The sequence below is a fragment of the Misgurnus anguillicaudatus genome, chromosome 4 (assembly GCF_027580225.2).
Source record: "Misgurnus anguillicaudatus chromosome 4, ASM2758022v2, whole genome shotgun sequence".
NCBI lineage: Eukaryota > Metazoa > Chordata > Actinopteri > Cypriniformes > Cobitidae > Misgurnus > Misgurnus anguillicaudatus.
In genome coordinates this window covers 14,146,387-14,166,072 of record NC_073340.2, presented here as the reverse complement: position 1 = coordinate 14,166,072, position 19,686 = coordinate 14,146,387, and the positions used below count along the sequence as shown (strand labels likewise).

General features: G+C 37.2%; 1 protein-coding gene across 1 annotated transcript in view; it reads right to left on the bottom strand.

The window, feature by feature from the left end:
• Positions 1-16,497, bottom strand: part of stat5b (signal transducer and activator of transcription 5b) — a 30,659-nt gene extending 14,162 nt beyond the window's left edge. Inside the window, exons 1-10 of the mRNA XM_073866744.1 lie at positions 16,321-16,497; positions 10,755-10,884; positions 10,263-10,425; positions 8,045-8,134; positions 7,489-7,663; positions 5,265-5,395; positions 4,677-4,828; positions 2,390-2,545; positions 2,134-2,313; positions 1,764-1,851 (exon numbers count right to left, since the gene is read on the bottom strand). Of these exons, the coding sequence (XP_073722845.1) occupies positions 1,764-1,851; positions 2,134-2,313; positions 2,390-2,545; positions 4,677-4,828; positions 5,265-5,395; positions 7,489-7,663; positions 8,045-8,134; positions 10,263-10,425; positions 10,755-10,876 (1,257 nt within the window). The 5' untranslated portion in view covers positions 10,877-10,884; positions 16,321-16,497. The remainder of the gene's footprint in view (positions 1-1,763; positions 1,852-2,133; positions 2,314-2,389; positions 2,546-4,676; positions 4,829-5,264; positions 5,396-7,488; positions 7,664-8,044; positions 8,135-10,262; positions 10,426-10,754; positions 10,885-16,320) is intronic.
• Between the last annotated feature and the right edge of the window lie 3,189 nt (positions 16,498-19,686).

Genomic DNA, 19,686 nt, shown 5'->3' with positions numbered 1-19,686 from the left:
CTGATAAAAAAATGTACTTTTGAGAGATGATCTAAGGATTTTTACCCGTATTTTTACAGTACTGTACCCTGCATCTCACAAACTTGTCATTTGTTTCTGTGATACCGTAAAACTGTAAAGCAGTCAGTACAGTAACAAAAGGAAAGCACAATGTTCAGGGCCATACAATTTGTTCATTTTATACAGCCTAAAATGCACTGTACTACTGTATACAACAGTAAATCGGTTGTGTCACATCATTTGAAACAGGTTAAATCAATTTTGAGTGGTTGTGTTTAATCAATGACATGTGTGATGACACTTGTATTTGATTATTGCCGCTTGTGTTTAGCAGTATGCATGACATGTGCATTAGAGTGCAGATTGTGTTTTGAGAATGAGTATGTGTTTGGAGTTTTGCTAAAAAAGTCTAAGTTGTGGCGGAGTGGAATAGTTTTTTTGTGTTTTATGATGGGAAATGGTTTAAGGTATTGACAACAGACTGCACAATTAGATAAATGAGTTCAGGCAACTGAGAACTTTGTTCAGCCAATGGGTTTTAGTGTTTCAGCAATTGAGAAAAACTGTAATGGTGTTGATGTATCTCTATGGCGTGTAAGCGACTCCACCATTCATTCAATTATGGGCAACACGGAAAGCATCCAGACAGCAATCTGCCACTAATTATAAGCTTTTGTCCTCAAAATATACATTCAATCTGATGCATACTGTAGGCACATCGCTCAGATATTAAGTAAAAACCCTTTGACCTTAGTAATGATATACAACCTGACAAGTTTAATACCATTCTTGGTCAATATAATACATAATATACTTAAGTTTGTAGTATACTTTTTAGTATAGTTTGTAAACAAAACACACGCAAGGCCTGGCTCGGATCAGTTAGCGAAATATACTACATTTACTACATAATACTACAATATACTACAATTTCCCATGTCAAGTAACATTATAAAAGTCAAAATCCCGATACCTGATCTCTGCTTCATTCCAGTTTGCAGACATTTCTCATCGTGAAGGTTAATCTGTATGTAAAGCCCTCGTTTTAAAGAGCTGAACAATAACTTTATGTTGCCATGACATGTGTGTCCTCACTACGGCACGCCTCTAACGGCATTGTTTCTGCATCTCACGCATTCACACAGAGGGCTTTCCAGGTATCTTACAGAGACAGATCGCAGTTATGCTAATTTGAAAACCACGCCCACCGGGGGAAAAAAATTTCAACCGTCTCCATTGACTTTGTATTGCGAGAGGCCGCCTCCTTGTGTACAGCTAACAAGCCAAATAACCCAGATCGCTGACTACGTTTCCCTCTAGTGGGTGCAGTTCTACTAATAGTAGTACTATGAAAAGTTGCCTGTTTTCCACTTTTGTGTAATTAAACGCTCATTTTTTGCGGTCGACAGCTTATAAAAACTTATTTCTGTTTTTTTTTCTGGCTTGTTAGATGTACACACTGTCACACAGCAGCTCTAAGGCATCACTCTGTTTTTTGTTACAAGCCAGAAATGACAAGGATGCGGCCTCTCGCAATACAAAGTCAATGGATACTAGGTCCTCTTTCAGGGAGGGATCCCAGAGCATTTAACGGGACGTGTTTGCGTTCACACATAAGTCTGTCTGCCAATTTTATGGGTATTTTCTGAAACCAAAGTGCTGTGTGAATGAGGTTTATGTTTCGCAGCTTTAAATGAGTTGATTGAGGTGATTTACGAGCATTTAGTTGAATATGTAACATGAAGGGTTAAAGTGCATTTTACCATGGTCCTGAAGTGTGCGCTCAGGGTGCCTGTGGTTTGGTGGTACTCCATAACACAGTTGTTGTTTAAGATCTCCCCACTGCTGTCACTTCAACACAAAGAGAAAAACAAGTCATGTTTCTGTTTATTGTCAGAAAAAAATCTAAAACATCAAACCAACCCTAATATCTGAAACGTGTGACAAGCTAAAGGCCACTTGTTTATGACTTTGTTTCTATTTCTGTACTCATGCACACAGCCAAATCGATTTACACAGTAAAAATTGAATAAGTTGGTTATGATTTACTTTGCCACATCGTTTTAGGAATGGCCGAGAATTGTTTTATCTGATGTTAACAGAGATCATAGTTCATTTCAAATTTAATCTTACTTGCGGGTGTTCTCGTTCTTGAGTAAAGCCTTGGCCTGCTGCTCGCTGACGATGGAGGCTTTAACCTGAGGTGGATTCATGTGCACATTGAGTTTTCCTCCGACAAGCAGACGCACCGTTGCTGAAAACTTAGTCTGAGTCTTGAGCACCTGAGGAGGCTGCTTCTCTATAATAAACGTGCTGAAACAAAACAAACATTGATAAAACAACTCATGTCTAAGAGACACTTGCTGCAATAATGTGTGTGTGTGTGTACCTAGTGACAAGTGCTGATATGATGTCTGTGACAGTAGCATTGAGTTCGGCGAGCAGTTCCTCAGTTGGTCCAGGTATGGGCAGCTGCTGCGTCAGGTGCTCAACTCGACGAATCTGCTGTCTATTTTGCCAGATCATATCAGCCAGCTTTTCACACCTGCATTTACAAAACAACAACATCAAAACATATTACAACAGCACTTTTCAACCCTAAAGCTTGTTTTCTTTCTAGGTTTGCTCAACGACAGTCTATATATAATAGTTACATGCATTCTCTTAATGGTTCTTAATGTCATTCCATTCTCTGACAAAGAGTCAGACTGGCTGCCAAGTAAATATGGGTCACATTTTGTAATTTTTTAATTCATCTGTGATAATGACACTATCTGCAATCAATTAACTAGCGAATAATCAGAGCTTCCATGTCTTCTCTCTTTCACAACTAATTTGGGAACACGCATCCTCCACATTTTCTAATACGTTTGGTATGCAAGTGCATCCTCTAAAATAATTAAGATAAAGACACCACAAAGTCAAATTACAAAACTTTCCTTTAAAGAGATGGACTAATCTGAACATCTCCATGCGTACTCTAGTTTCTACATCCAGGCCATTCTGAATATAACCTAAAAGCTTTGCTTGCGTCTCACTTGAGTTTGTGTATACTGATATTGAGATCGACCGATATATCTGTTTTCCGATATTTTCCCCAATATTTGTGCATTTTTCCGATTATCAGATATCGGTTTTGTAATATCGGATTGACCGATAAACAAGAGAATTGAGAATTGCGCGCTGGACGCATCTGAGGAGAGGAGCTAACAGCAGCCGCAGCGTGCACAGCAAATATGACGGCGGAGTGACGCAACTTCATTAAAAGGACTTTGAGTATTCTTACTTTGCATATGAGGCATTTATAACACATCTTATTTGTGCATTAATGTATGTTATGTTTAATAAGTTGATTTATTAAAAGCGATGTATGCAGCTTGTCCAAGAATAGAGACGAACTCACAGAGTCACGCTGATCCATAAAATCCGGTCCCAATAACGACGTAGCTTTGCATGAATAAAACAGCAATGAATTAATGCTTGGTGGAATTAAAAACGCTAAATTAAATTTGTTTTTCTGTTATTAATGCTTATTATTAGCATCGTAAAATCACGTTCATATTGCTGTTCACTTACCAGGGTTGAAGGCTGAATCACAGCCACCACATGTAGCTAACTTTTAACAATATTTACCCTAAGTTATATTAGCATTTACCAGATAAACATTATTTTGCTAAAATATCTAAATAAATGTCTGTGGATATTAATTAATTATTTATAACCTCCGCAAGCGGTCACAGTTTGATACAGTTAATGCGCGAATAAATGCATAGATAAACAGCGCTGTCAACAGCCATTTCATAAGTTATAACAACAAAATATTAATTATTCTGACATCAAATAACATTACCAGTTAAAAAATCCGTCCGATGAAAACCACGTATGTCCATTTTGCAGATTTTGAGATTTTTCGACGGATTGAATGTCCAGGTTCATTTCCGTATACAGTATGCTTCACATATCTAAATGGCCAATGAAAAGTTGTGAAATCATGTCATCTGATTTTCAGGTATATCCATTTGGTGTCAAAGCTGTCAATCACGCCGCGTATCTCCCGCCCTGTGGAAGCATCTCGCTGGTCTCATGAAGTTTCATCGAAGCTCAGCACTGGATAGCCGAATAAACATAGCCTGGTGAGACAATGACTTGTCCCCCCTGACGCCAGACATACGTCTAGAAGCTACAAAATTACGGTAGGACTGTGCAAACAAAGTATCTGTCTAGCATTACCATGTCAGTGTATTGATTCATTGTTCCTTCACAGTTTGCAAGAGACATTTAATAAATGTATAATTAATATTAAATAAACTAAGTGTATTTAATAAACTAAGACGTAGACTATTTAATAAACTAAGCGTATTCATCTATCAATATGAAACGCGACTTTGCCATTCTAATTAATGATCGGAAGAACGCATATCGACCACGTTACTGTAAAATATGCACGTATGTCCATTTAAACTCAATTTAGGTCAAATGTGGATTATATCATTACACTGGCAAGAATATGGTTACATGTAAAGATGCTGTATCAAGTATGACAACGCTACATTCAACTGCTTTTGATATACAGTGTTTTTTCACTTCCTGAAAAGTAACCGTTTTGGACATACATGAGTTTCTTCAGGGAGCGACGATATACATTATTTGTATGAGCCATAAACGTGTGTGTGTACCAGGTTTGCAGTATGTCTAGTCCTCCCTCTGCTGGTCCTCCATTTCCAGCGAGCTGTTGTCGTCTTTTCCACTGAATGAGTTCATCATCCACGATCAGCGCCTGCTGTTTCCTCAACAGAGTCAAAGTCTTCTGATGTTTCTCGGCCAGCTCCTACACACACACACAACATGCACAAATCAATACATAGGCACACAGACAAGCACACCCTTGTGTAAAATCTAGCCTAAAGTATCACAATCTAATTATAGGATTATAAAAATGAAGCTATGGCTTCCTAAACATTGATTTCCATCTTTGACCATGACCTTGGGCCTGGGACACACTGGACGATTTTTACATCTGAAACGATTTTAAATCCATGGGAGACCAGACATTTTTTAACAACATCAATTTTTTTATAACATAATCCTCAGAACACACACACCACACACTAGATGATTCGACCAGAGTGCAAGATAACAACGCGTTTTCACTTCAAAATCAAAAGATAGGAATATAAAGCACTTTTCCCGATCATGTTCTCATCAACATGATGTTATGAAGTGTTATTTCATCACAGTCCATGACCTGTTGGCAGTGCTGTTACCTGTCTGTATTTCTGTAAGGTGTTGGCCTCTCGCGTGAGCCAAGCCTCCAATGTTGACTTCCTGCTCTGCAGACCAGTTTCTCTCTGAACACGCTCGGCTGGTGGAAGGCTGGACAAACTACTTAACTGAGCTACGCAGCACAGAGAGATAATCATAATGTTAGTTTGTTCAAAAACTGATTCAATAAAACAAATTCATCTAAAACACTTCAAATTGAAAAATTCAAACATTCATTTATGCTAGTAAACTAAATGGCTACTGTAAGTACCTCCAACTTTGTGAATATTTCTTATATTTGTCTAAAAACATGAGAGTGTCCTCTATTACAACATAGGGTTACATTTTAGGGATAAGCGCCCTCAGCAGCTTATTACAAGATGTGGTTACTGGTTAAGTTATAAGGTTGTTTGTCCTATGCGTCAGATTTAAAGTTTAAACATTTATGTTTGAAATATTTTGGAGCGAATTGGATCATAAGAACACTTTAAGTGAAGAACTCCGACAACAGAGTTTGATTTCATTCAAACAAAAACCGGAACGTTACAGCATGACGCAATCGGTCACAAGAGCCAACAGTTTCTCATTCCAAGCTGACGTAATGATGTTATCGGTCACGAGACACGCAAGAGCCAATGCTATTTCAGATTTGACAATTGACGTATCCCTTCTAATGGCGGCAGTTTTCTAATAAGTGTTCATACCAAATCTGAAATTACAGCAAAAAGTGATTGCATTTGCATGTTTTCCTCATATAAATCGATCTTTTGACCTCTGTACACTTGGAATATTTGTAATTTTAGAAAAAGAAATAGCGACAATTTTGTATGCTGTGTTTTATATTAGATAATGAAGGAATGGATACGTTATTTGCTCAAAATGCCTGAATAGTGTAGTGTGTAATTTGTAATAAAAATACAAGTCATATCCGAATAAAATTGTGAAATAAATAATTTCATATCCCAATATATAGTTTTGGCCTCCCGGCAATAAAGGCAATAATTTAGTAACACATAATCTGTGGATCGTATTTAGGGGAATGGACAAACAACCTAAACAATGGTATTGGTTGGAGGATAGGTTAACTCTTTCCCCAGCATTGACAAGTTATCTCGTCAATTAAGAGAAAACATTTCCCTGCCAATGACACTTTTCTGACGAGTTTTTACGGTAATCTGTAATTCCGCTATTACTAGATGGCCAATCTTACACAATTTATAAAAAACTGAAACAAATTTTACAAATTTTAAACTCTGTATGTTTTGATAACCGTTCAGAATCTGATCTCTGACAAAATTACTTTTACAAAAATGCAATTATTTCAGCTTTTTGCTCAAAATTTGGTATTTTTGAAGAAACCTACCCATTATTTAAGAGGTTATAAAAAGAGAACAAATGATAGGATTTATATTTAGAGAAGAACATTTTCCTGGAATGCATTTTGTGAAACTTTTGTAAAAAAAATCACAACAAATGCTGTCGGGCAACTTTAAAAAAAAAAAAAGGCTGACGGGGAATGAGTTAAATATATCTAAACATGAAAATATAAAACAAAAAAGGGGTATGAAAATAAAGTAGTATTAGCACCCTAATTAGTATCTGACCCATTTTAATCTTCTCTTCTTTGTAAGGGCCATTTCCATTAAAAATGGATAGGTGTTTGGTCTGGTTTAACTTTATACCTGTAACCTGTAAATCATATTAACAGACTAAATGTGACCCTGTCTATGAAATCCAGTTTAAAGGCTCTTTAATGTAATGAAGAGATTAGGAGCATCAAAGTTTGATTTCCTTCATTGATTTGAATCTTTGGCAAGCTCTTACTCGGTCAATATTAAAGATATCAAGATTATATTTTCACAGAATTATCTTTACATTATGTAGATTTTATGTAGAATACAGTAAATTTAGCTGAGTTTTCACAGGCAGAGACACAAATGTTCAACAGACACTTTAATAATTTTCCTGTTTTCCTGTTTCATGTAAAGCTGCTATGCAACATTGCAAACACTGCAATATTGTAAAAGGCCTTATATAAATAAATCTGTCATATCTGTGCAACATTTCACCTGAGTAATAAATAGATATCTTAACAAGATTGTGTTCTACACCTGTCCAGCCATGTGTTTTTGCGTATGTTGAAATTTAATTAACACTCCGTCTTTTCAAAAGGTTTTCTTCTGACAGAAAGCAGATGATGCCATGCATTCTGATTGACACCCGTACCTTGTATCCTCAAGCTCTCCTGGTACTGAATGATGAAGTATTCCTGACTATGCTGCAGTTTGCGGAGATCATTTTCTGTCTCCTGCATCATAACGCGAAGCTCTTCAAACGTCTGGTTGATCTGCTGGTATCTCTGAGGGGTTCCATCTACTGGACCAGCACCTGGACTGCTGGCCTGACCACCAAACACAACTATATTCATACACCTATACCATCCACTTATGGCACTTTTCCATTGCGTAGTACGGCCGGGTGTGAACTCTACAGGTCTATGATTGGTCAGAGCAAAACGTCCTCATCAGTGTTTTTGCTAATGCGAGATATACTCATCAAGTACCTGATTGTTGACTGTTGTTAATTCATTAAAATGACAAAACATATAGTAACATAAAACAAAACTGTTGTGCTTTGTCAAGTAAACCAATATAACAATAATCCCACCCACTAAACTGCAGCAGAAAAGTGAGCAAAGTTGTGCCGTGCCAAGCCTAGTCTTACCACGCAATGGAAAAGCGGCATAATATTCTCTAAAAGTGGATCAGTGTGTATTACGTACATTAGATGCTTCCTGTACAAGTCTTCGCTCAGTGTAGAGTATGTGTTTGACACACCGCACAAACTCCAGAGGGCAGGGGTCATAGGTGCTCTTCAAACACACAGACATTAAGCTTAATGAGACTATCATTACAGTAAACAATGTGCCAGTCTGAATTGAAGTGTTGATAATGTTGATGAGTGCAAATACCACAGAGGGAGCAATAGCCTGAAGGAGGTTAGTGGGAATAGGATCTAGTGGGCAGGAAGATTTTAGACACTTCTGTTTCTGAGAGGGGAGAGGCCATGTGTGCTGTGTTTGATTGCATGCCCAATGAGGCACAGTTGAGAGCTGATTTTTGTAGTTTTGTTGATAAAGAATGAAGCAAAGTCATTAAAAGTTATAGATGACAAAAGATGTTTTAAAGAGGGACTGAGAAGCAGCCCTGAGATTCACATAGAACATAAAATAGACAGGGGGCAGAAGGGGTTGTATGTGCTGGTCTAGTAGTGAGAGGGCAAAATTGTATGAATATATCAGAAAGAAACTGTTATCAAGTTTATTGAGTTTGCATTTTACCCAGCCCTATGTACATATGTACCAGTCAGACAGAATATAACCACAATTATGTACTTTCACACACCTGTTACTATGCACATCATCCTTGTGCAACAGTAAATACTGCTGTCTGTTTGTACTATTTCATACTCATATGCATACTGTTGTCTGATTGCATTTTTTATTCCTGTTCATGCCTGTGTTTATTTTTTATTCATGTATATGTCATATCTTCGATTAATTGTCGAAAAGAATGAAATCGATAAAACTTAACGATTGTCGAAAAAGCAAGCACGTGTGTGCGGCACTTGCCAAAGCACATACAGCCGGTGAAAAAAAATGAGACAAGCGTGCAGAAGTTAAACTAGCCATGATCACAATGATGTTTGATGGCAAACATACACCTGGGCTTTTTAACATCATGCGAGACGAGGCTGGCTGCTAACGCAACGAAATGACATCCGCAGTGGATCTAATAGGGTCCGATACAAAAAATGGGGATACTGAAAGACCCTCTTCAGGGAAGCCTGCAAGATTAGCATAGCAATGCTGCACAGGGAAGGAGACCAGAAGCCGTTTTTAATAAACAGATTAAAATGTAATCTTAAATTTTGGCAAGGCACTTAAATGTACGCCACAGATCTAAGATGTGGTGACAACGGGAAAGTGTCCTTCGTGTACTTCTTGGATAATTACATAATATAATACAAATAAACTATAATGTAATAACAACAAACTCTTGATGATAATGAATCTTTTATTTTGTTATGGACGAACAGACTTTCATGCGACTGTGCAGAGTGCCCATATGAGGCGGAATTATACTGTGTCTATTAGTCATTATATTTCATTTTCGAGATTAAATTACTGATTTTGATCAAAAAACACCAACTACATTTACTCATTTTACAATCCTACTAGCATGTTATTTAGACAAAATAAAATCTTTTAAGTCATGTGAGGAAGCACACTTTTATGTGACTGGCTATATATGCCACTGCTGTAAAGGCTTGTTGCACTATTACAGTTAATGAGTATTCAATTGATTGGTCGGTAATTTAAACGATCATCGAATATGGGAAAATGCATAAGTTGACATCCCTAGAACATATATTCTACTGTTTTATTTATAATTTACTGGGTCCATTGTGTTGTAAAGAGGCCATCTAGACTTGAAGCTTCCAAGCCAACAAAACATGTTACCAACGAGCTATCAACATTACTCTGTTGAGACGTTAAAATAAATGCAACTTTGAATCCTGCCACCACGCTGACGGTGTCTGTTTCTGATCATTAAGACACACATTTAATTGCAGAATTGTTTTTAAACCTCCTCAGTTGGAAGTTAATCCTTAACTCAGATTTAAAACAGAGTTTAAAGTAATGTAGCAACAGGATGAAAGATAATCTAGATTTACTGTAAAATTAAACCTGGATCAAAATGACAATTTATTTTTTAACAAGATTTAAAGTTAATTAATTATTATTATTATTAATAAATTATTATTATTAATTATTAATATTAAACAAGCCTAGATTTAAGAGAAAATGACTCTTTATTGCACTTTGCACATGACTCATTAAGAGAATAGGTACAAAAACGTGCTTTGTGTGACAGTGTCACAATGTAAGACAGCTAATTGTTAGGTGGGTTAAACTGCATTTTTCTCAGGTCTCTTACCTTCAGCTGTGAGGCGTAATGACCCAGTTTGATTTTGAGCAGAAACCCATCTTCACCCATCTGATGTTCTGCCTTCTTCTGCAACTCCTGTATCAGACTGTCCAATAGACGCTTGGCTTTAAACTCATCCTGCTGGTTCTCCAGATCTATGGCATCCCATGCCGAGCACAAACACAGTTTGTTTAATTTTTTATGTATTAGTGTTGGGCGAAGTTCGAGCTGGGCACATTTGAAGCTCTCTTGAACAAGGAAAAGCCCACAAGCTCTCTTACATGAGGAAAGGCATGCTAATGTACGTTGGTATCACAAGTGCAGGTGATATCTTTAAATGTGCAAGCAGGAATTGACAAGAGGAATCAACGGTTTTTATTTTATGGAAAGGACCCTATTTCTGTCCCTAAGGATCTGATTTCAGAATTGCAATCGATTTTCAATTCCGAGCCTTACACAGCAACTATTAACCCCCAGCAGAGTAGGGACACTTACCATGCCTGAGCTTCCAGCCACTGGGCCAGATAATGCCGCACCTCAATGGGAAAATGCTGCCCATACAAAGACTGCATCTGGTGCAGGGCGTCCCCCTGCAACTGCTGCGCCTGTATCCACAATGCCATTTCGAACTCTGAATTCAGAAAGAAAGAGAGAAAGTTATGTTAACAGGTGCCAGTGGTAATAAGTTTACATTAATGAACTTACAGACGCAGAAAAAAGGACACCACTACAGTTTTGGCTTTAATAATCATTCCTACATGTACTGTGACTATTTCAGTTTAGTGAATTCAAATCAATGTGTTTATTATGGAATGTCCAGTGCCATTGCTTGTCCCTAAGCGCTAAGACTAATTGTTCAGGGCTCGAACCCCGAATGATTCTAACAACAGAACACAGCATATAGCTAATAATTGTACGTCGTGTTTCATTTTCGGTGTCTGTCTCGTTTGCTCTACATTGCATCAATAAAATAAACTACAGTACCAGGAAGCTAACAAGACCAGCAGTGTTACAACTCTATACATTTTTGAATAATTATCAACTAGTTGTGAACATCTTTAGATAAAAACTTTGTGATATGGTAAAAATAATAAGGGGTCCAGTCCAGTGCCGCATTACGCAACGTCTATAAAATTAAAACCCATTATTAGTGTACGCACACTGGGGACATCTGTCCATGGCGCTCTGCCATGAACGGCGACCCCCTTTAGAACAACAGTGGAGAATTTTTTCTTTTGCTCTTGTTTTTCGATTTCTGTATTTAAAAGCTATGTTGATTATCTGAGAAAATAACAGAACGCCAATGAAGACAACTGCAAAATAGAATAATATGAAATGATGCACAATAGTGGGAGTATGCATCAGAGCAGCTGTGTATATAGTTGTCAGCAGAGATGTATAGTAACGAAGTAGAACTACTTCACTACTGTACTTAAGTACTAAAAGAAAGTATCTGTACTCTACTGAAGTATTATTTTTTTCTCCTACTTCCACTTTTACTTCAGTACATTTTTTCTTTGAGTTTAATACTTTTACTCCAATACATTTTTTATGTGCTGCATAGTTACTCGTTACACGCGTTATATAAATGTTACAAATCATTCCAAACCCACATTATCACTGCCGGAGCGGTGATACACGTTAGAAACACACACCTATCGTGGTCTAAACCAATTGGAGATGGAGATAGTGAAGGGCGGACCCCTCCCTCCCTCTCACTCACAAATATGAGCCGCGGTTGTGGACAAATGTGAAGCGAAGAGAGAGCCAACGTGCGCGAGAGAGACAGAGTTTGCGTGAGAGAGAGAGAATGCGCGAGAAAGGGCGCGTGTGCCCGAAAGAAGGAAACCTAAATACAATTGAAACACCTTGTACCTTTACCTTTATATCGACTAATATTTCATTAATACTGAATTCTCTATCGCCATGTCAGTTTAATTAATCTGAATTAATCTGAACATTCCTGCCTTTGTACTCCTGCTACAGCCAAAGGAATTGTGAGTGTCCTTTAGCTTAAACATTTGAAATGATATAAATAATATTATATTCAAACTTTTGACTGTTTTCTTTAATAACTACATTACACAATACTTGTACTTTTACTTTCAGTACTTGAGTAGTATATTTTAAAATAAACTACTTGAAATACTTAAGTACAAAACATGTTTAATACTTTAGTACTTACACTTAAGTGGTGTGCTTAAAGAGCACTTCAACTTCTACTTAAGTCACTTTTTTGATAGAGCACTTGTACTTTTACTCAAGTCTTGGTCCCTAGTACTTTATACATCTCTGGTTGTCAGTGTCAACAAGCTGTTACTTGAAATGTGCATTTTGACGTTTTTAAACGCGACAAATACCAAAAAAGTGTTGATCATTAGGGGTGTGACGAGATCTTGCGTGACGTGATCTTGCGAAATTAAATATGTCCCGTGAGATCAATTATGTCACAAGATGTCTTGTGGAGGTGAAATGCTAGCCATTTCTCAAACAAAAGGCTGCATCCTTCAGAGGTTGCATTTGTAGGCTGCATATGTCATAAAGACCTTTTTACAGATTATTAAATAGCCCCTTTAATAGATTTTCACTTTGGGGGGGGGGGGGGGTATTTTTTCCTTTATTTGACAGTATTAAGAAGATGACAGGAAAGTACAGGGTGGAGAGAGGGGTATGGGATCGGCAAAGGACCTCGAGCTGGGATTCGAACTCGGGTCGCCAGAAGTGCGTCTGCACCATATGCCGGAGCACTGCCCACTAAACCACCGTTACCAAAAAATATCAAATTTTATAACCGAGTCCGTTATATTACAAATGGAACAGCAAAGTACTTGAGGTCGTCATTCAGTCTTACCAATACGTGCAGCCCTGGCCATTCTTATTTTAATGTATTTTTACAATAATACGAAATCTATAAATTGCAAAAAACCCTGCTTGTTTTTGTTATGAAAATATGAATATGTGGTTGGCAACACGCTGATTAGCCTTAATGTATCTATTACCATATGAAGTATGAAAGTAATATTTAGAATATTGTAAAGGTTTTTAGCTCCATTGTCGTTGACGCAAAATGGATTCTGGGAAACTTGGCTGTCATAACTTCACACAAGTCACCTCCTGATGCATCCTCGGTAAAATGGGCAGATTAAGAACACATCCGGGGCTGTTATGTGAACTTGGCTTGATGTGAATTTTAAATCGGAACAGTATACTTGGGCCGCGACTGATGATGTTTTACAAGTCCACAAGAACAAAAGTACAGACAAGAACGCATATTGAGAAACGGCCAAGTGCTCTGTGCCCGGTTGCATGAAAATCATTAAGTGAGGGTTTCCCTGAGGGAGAAAAAAACCCTGGGGTTAGGGATTTCTTTAAGAGCGTTGCAACAAAAGGTCTTAACTGTCACCCTTACCTAAGTGTTTAGTATTTTATGGTAGCCTCTGTCAAAACACGGCACTGAAGAGGTGGTTGCTACTTATAAAATCTCACCACGTAAACAAATCAATGCACGCAGCTCAACAGATTGTGGATTTGTGTACAATAAAACAGACTGTAAAGTACCACATGTATAAAACATTAAAGTAATTCAAACTTGAAGCATTCAGGGTTTCCTGCAGCACTTTTCAGTTCGGGCGGCCCACCTAAGCTTGGAAACCCTACCACCTTAACTAGGTCAGCCAAAAACAATTTCGCTGCACAAAAGGCCGTCAACTGCATCTCGGAGAATAGCGTGGACGCACTTCACATCGCGAGCGGGCACGCGCACCACATGGCCGAAATGAGAGAAAGACATGGTCCGTCACTGTCTGGAGGATAACTAGCCAGTTGATAAAAATTAAATTTATTAATAATCTAGTATGTGTTCATTTTCTGTCATAGTTTCTTTAAAATTGAGTTTTATTTGAGTTTTTTAATTAAGCAATAAGGTACGAGAGGCTGTGCTGTATCGTGAATAAGTAACGGCTGAAGGGCGTTGTTAGGCACGACGCGAAGCGGAGTGCCTGCAACCCCTTCAGCCGTTACTTATTCACGATACAGCACTTGCCTCGAGTACCTTATTGCTTTTATAAAACGCTTACCACACAATATTAAAGTAAAAAAAATATTAGTGCAACTTTCATGAAGTTAAATCAATAAAAGCATCCCTTCCGCTAGAGAAAATAGTCCCTGAATGCAAACAACAACATGGAAGCTCAAATAAAAACAACAAACTGCTCTCAGACTTTGTCTCATTATATGTTTATGTGTTGCTAAGGGTGTTGCTAAGGGCGCAGTGATATTAAATAGAACCATTGGGTGAAGCGGTCATAGCAGTGTTTTATCGTGAATAAAGCACACCTATTGACCAATCAGAATCAAGGATTGGAACTAACCGTTTTATAAATAAAAATATTTTATGACGCGTATGCCCCGCCCCCTTGATTGCCATGCCCCCGGCCACGCCCACCCGCATAAACCTACCACCTTAACTGACAAATGTTCTGCGGGAAACCCTGAGTATTTTCGATTGACAGACAATCACACCGCTATTCTCCTAATAAATGCGCATCACTTTTCTCTAACTGTGGGTTCACACCAGCCGTCAAAATCGTGTCTACCACGCATAGTTTGCCGCTTGAACATTTACTCGCTTCAATTGCGCGTGAAATTCTAGTCATCGAGACATTCACACAGAAATTCGCATCATGGGAGGGGTTTCTGGGACTCCATTCGCTTCTGTAATCACGTCACTACTAGAGCAAGCTCCTGATTGGTTAACGCAGTGCGTTTTTCCACCAAAGTTCAAATTTTTCAACTAAAAAAATTTCGCGCAAATGAGGCGGAATCGCATCTATCGCACTAAACCCCTCATTCGCACCGCAAGAACTCCAGACGCGCGTTAACGCGTCTTCACATTGACTTAACACTGAAATTACTCGCGCTTGACGCCTCTACTGCAGCTGGTGTGAACGCGGAATAAGGGATTATTTTGATTGTTAGAAATGCACATTGGTACTTCATTTTCTTAAATAATAATAATAAAATCAGCCATCGCGTGTGACGTTAAAGGACCTGTTATAGTCCCTTAAGTTTTTAAGGGAAAATGGTACTTAAGGACTTTATAGCAACACATAGCAGAACTTAAGGTAATACTTTAGCATTTAAGGGTAAATACTTATTGACAACCTTTTTCTTGCAACCCATTTTTTATTAAGGGTAACCTTAAGCTTATATTTAAGGGATTTCTTAGCTTAAGGACTTTCATGCAATCGGGCACTGGCCTTTACTGGCCAAAATGCTTCTTCTTCGGCTGTTGCATTGCTACTGTGGGTTACACGCGTGGATACTGCCTACTGGCGGTCTGTGTAATTGCACGACGACGACGACGCAAAGGTATGAATGAAAACTGAGACAGTAGCCTTGGGTGTAGAGGCGTAGCTCCTACGCGGAAGTATAGTGGGTCCTTAAAATTCAAACAAGTGCTATTCTTAAAGTACCTTTGAGTATCATGTAAATACATCAAAGTAAAACATCTTTCAAGGAGTGATGTCCATAAATGCTGTCTAGATAGGCACAAGCGTTAATCAAACTAATCTGATGTGATTTAAAGTCAATAAATCCTTCATTTATTATTAAACGGCTTTCATTGGCTTTTTAAACATTGACACACATACAATTGACTATATAAACCGTTTTGCCAAAACACTAAAAAATGCAGCCATACTAAAACTGCAAAATGATACAATTAATGTTTTACAGTGTAACACCTGTCTGTCATAACACAGGTTTATTTAATGGAGATTAATTTGACGGATAGTGAGCGCTTTGGTTAGCTTTAGCAGCTAGCATTAACTCTAACATTAACTTGTGAACATAAATCTTACGCAATTGTTTAACACTGTTATATTTTAACAACAGACAGATTATTTGTGCTGAAAACACGTCGTGGTATCATGTATCTGTCTACTATATTGCCCTTGACTCGATCAGTTTATCATGTGCTAAGCTAAAGTAATGTTTGAAACAAGCAAGCGTCAGGTAATAACATAGACATAAGAAAGAAGGAAAGAGTCAGTAAAACAATCCTTACAGCACTGACGAAATCAGCATCAATAAAATCCGACGAGGCTTCGGAGTTCTGAATTTTTCACAGGGTTTATTTATCCAGACATCAGCGCAACTACGACTAAAACAACTTTCAGACAAACACGAGTGAGTGAGTGCACTGACATCTACCGTCTGATTCCGCCACTTTACCATAGTAAAACTCTCAAGCAACACACAGACACTGCACTTACTACTGCAGCCAGCGGTACATGTGTACACATAAGTTACACTCATTAAATCAGCTACTGGAGTTATTTAAAAAAAATAAAAAATATTTAGATACGGACACGGTTGCTCAATAGGTAAAAGTAATTATATTTATTATTACTATTTAATCCTTAAGAGTGAAAGTGTCATCTTCCGTGTATTGATACATTTTATTTATTTTCTATTTTTTACAAAACATAATAACTGTGGTTAAATGTAGTATGCGTCGTTATTAGGTTGCATTTTTGGTCAAAATATTGGGAATGGGGATCAAGGTCAATCAGGGTATCTTCCGTCCATTCCATATCCGTTTTACAATCAAAAACGAAAAAAACAAATCGAATTTTCATTTATCGTTTCCATTTATAAAATGAAAAAAGAAAAATAGGAATTGATACATTTTTCTAGTTAGCTTCTCAGTTTTACTAAGAAAATTCTTGAGGGCCGTTCTCACGAATAAATTAATAATAAAATTTCGTTACTACACGACTTGCCTTGAGACTGTGTTGACTATAACGTTAATTATATTCACATTGTAACAGACGTTAATTTTACAATAAATATATTAGCGTCCACCACCGGACGATAACGACAAATTAATGCAAATCACTAACCTTCAAAGGCATATTGCATATTTAGTGTAATAAAAACTTTTGCAATTGTTTACATGTCATTGAATGTGTATAGCTACTGTTCTTGTTGCGTTTACACATCGAGTAACCACCAGCAGATGCCCTCCACACGCTGCGTTTTACGTAACATTAAATAGTAGTTTGTTTAATCTAATATCTTACATTTTGGCGTAGTCAATGTAGTAAAGTAAAAAGCATTAGGTAGTCAATTTCACAGTAACTGCATTAGTGCTGGATACCTGATGTAATTTTATGTAATGGACCTTAGCTTCTTCATAGTGGCATCTGTCATTCAAATGCGCGTGCACTTGAAGTTCAAATAGATATAATTGGCTGTCAATGGTTTATCGTTTAATCAGTTGGAGGAAAATCGCTCAGAAAGTGATCCCAACGATATCGTTCATTGTAACTTTGTCGTTATAGTTGTGGTGTGAACTCTGCTATTCTCTTTAATATAAAATATTTTTTAAACAATATTTTTATAGTTATAATGTGAATGGCCCTTTATTGAGACGAGGGAAGCGAAGACTTCCAATGACTATTAGCATGGCACGCAGATTTAATCATTAACATGATTAATAATCCTATGACTAATAAACTTTTACAATTATGCATTTGGTAGACGCCTCAAAGTGCATTATAAGGCATTTTATCAATATTTGTGTTCCCTGGGTTCATGACTCATGACATTTGCAATGCTCCACCAAGCAATGCTTTAACATGAGCAATTTGGGACCAACTGGGAATTATATTTTTTCTGCACACCTTTCCCACATGGGCGTACATAAATGCTCTGCAATGTTTTGGAGATTTTGTGAAAAGTTGAAACGTGAAACGTTGCTGCCACTCCAATCATAGATATCTATAAATTAGATAAGTTTGTGGACTATTTTTTAAGCTCATTATTGTTTGTTAATGTTATGTAAGGGGAGATTTATTATGAATGCAATACATAGAAACTCATTCAACCGGCAAAAGCAAATTGTATTTGCTCCCCCCAGCGGCAATGTTTGTAAATGCTGGGGAGAAAAGGTAGCTCCTTGGTTGAAAATTGGAAAATAAAGCATTTTAATATTTTCTTTATTTCATTTTTTTACAATTTAGTTTTAAGAAGTAAGACTGAAAAACTAAATATAGAAAAATGTATCAATTCATTCTTTTTAAAGCAGCTTTCAATATTTTTCATTTTATTAAAGGAAACGATAAATGTAAATACGATTTGTTTATTTCGTTTTCCGTTTTTGATTTTAAAACGGATATGGAATGGACGGAAGATACCCTGATTTCCCCTGACCACGGACCCGTGTACGTTTTGATAGTTGGTTTTTCGTTTAAACCAAAAAACAAAACAACGAGAAACCACACGTTTTTCGTTTGTCGTTTCAAACAAAAAAACAAAAACCGCTAAAATAAGAGCCGTTCTTCCGTTTTTGGTTTCTGAATCCAAAAACGAAAAACGACTAAACCAAATTCAAATAACGGTCCGATTTTGGTTTTTGGAAATTCCTTTTTTCATTTCTCCGTTTGAAGATCTACATTAAAAGAAAGACAGGTTGGCCACGTGACGCGAAAGTTATAGTAAATACGCCTATCAAAATAAAAGCCAAGGTTTTAGAACGTTCATAATAATATGCAGCAGTAACATTACACCAGAGTAATGTTAGAAGAAAATAAATCAATAAATAAATAGTATTATATAAACCTGAACCGAAAGAAATATGTTAGCAACAGTTTATTACAGTGATTTAATATTGTGCCTATCCACGTACACATCACCATTCATGAGCGCATTTGGTTCAATACAGTACTAAGAACTTATTGTGTGTGCAAAGTTGTTACTGTTAGCGCTATATTATATAATTAAATTCATATTTAATGTGGTTTCCACCTTAATGGACCAAACTGTTAACAAATGGACCAAACTGTTCCCCTTTTTTACCAGCAGGTGGCAGTATTTAAACGACTGACTGTATTGTGTCTTTGGTAACTGTGTTTTAAATCAAGATTACTGATACAGATGTATTTATTGTTGTTCATTTCATTTTCGATTTTGCAATTACACTAGTCAACATTTGAAGTAGATCAAAAAGGTTCATCAAAGTTGTCCTAAGACAAGAACAGGTTTGGGGTATTAGTTTTATGATAACTTTTAGAAAATGTTTTGATCCACTTCAAATGTTGACCAGTGTAGTTCATTGTCATAATTCACCCCCAGGCCAGAGTCAAACCCGCATGCCCCTCTGCCCTAACCTGATTCTAACACTGCTATCAGCTTCCTAGCATCTCAGATCAAACTAACATCAGAAATGTCCTAATGCAGTAGGCCATCTGGCCAAAATAATGATTTACCAGTGTGCTATATAGTGTGTGAATCTTTCTCCTCTATACACATTCCAGTGTGTATAACATACAACACCCCAATTTTGTTACCCAAGGTAAGATAATCCATACAAGTCTTAAACAGTTTTTCAACATATATAGCACATACATGCTTTCAATGACATTGCATT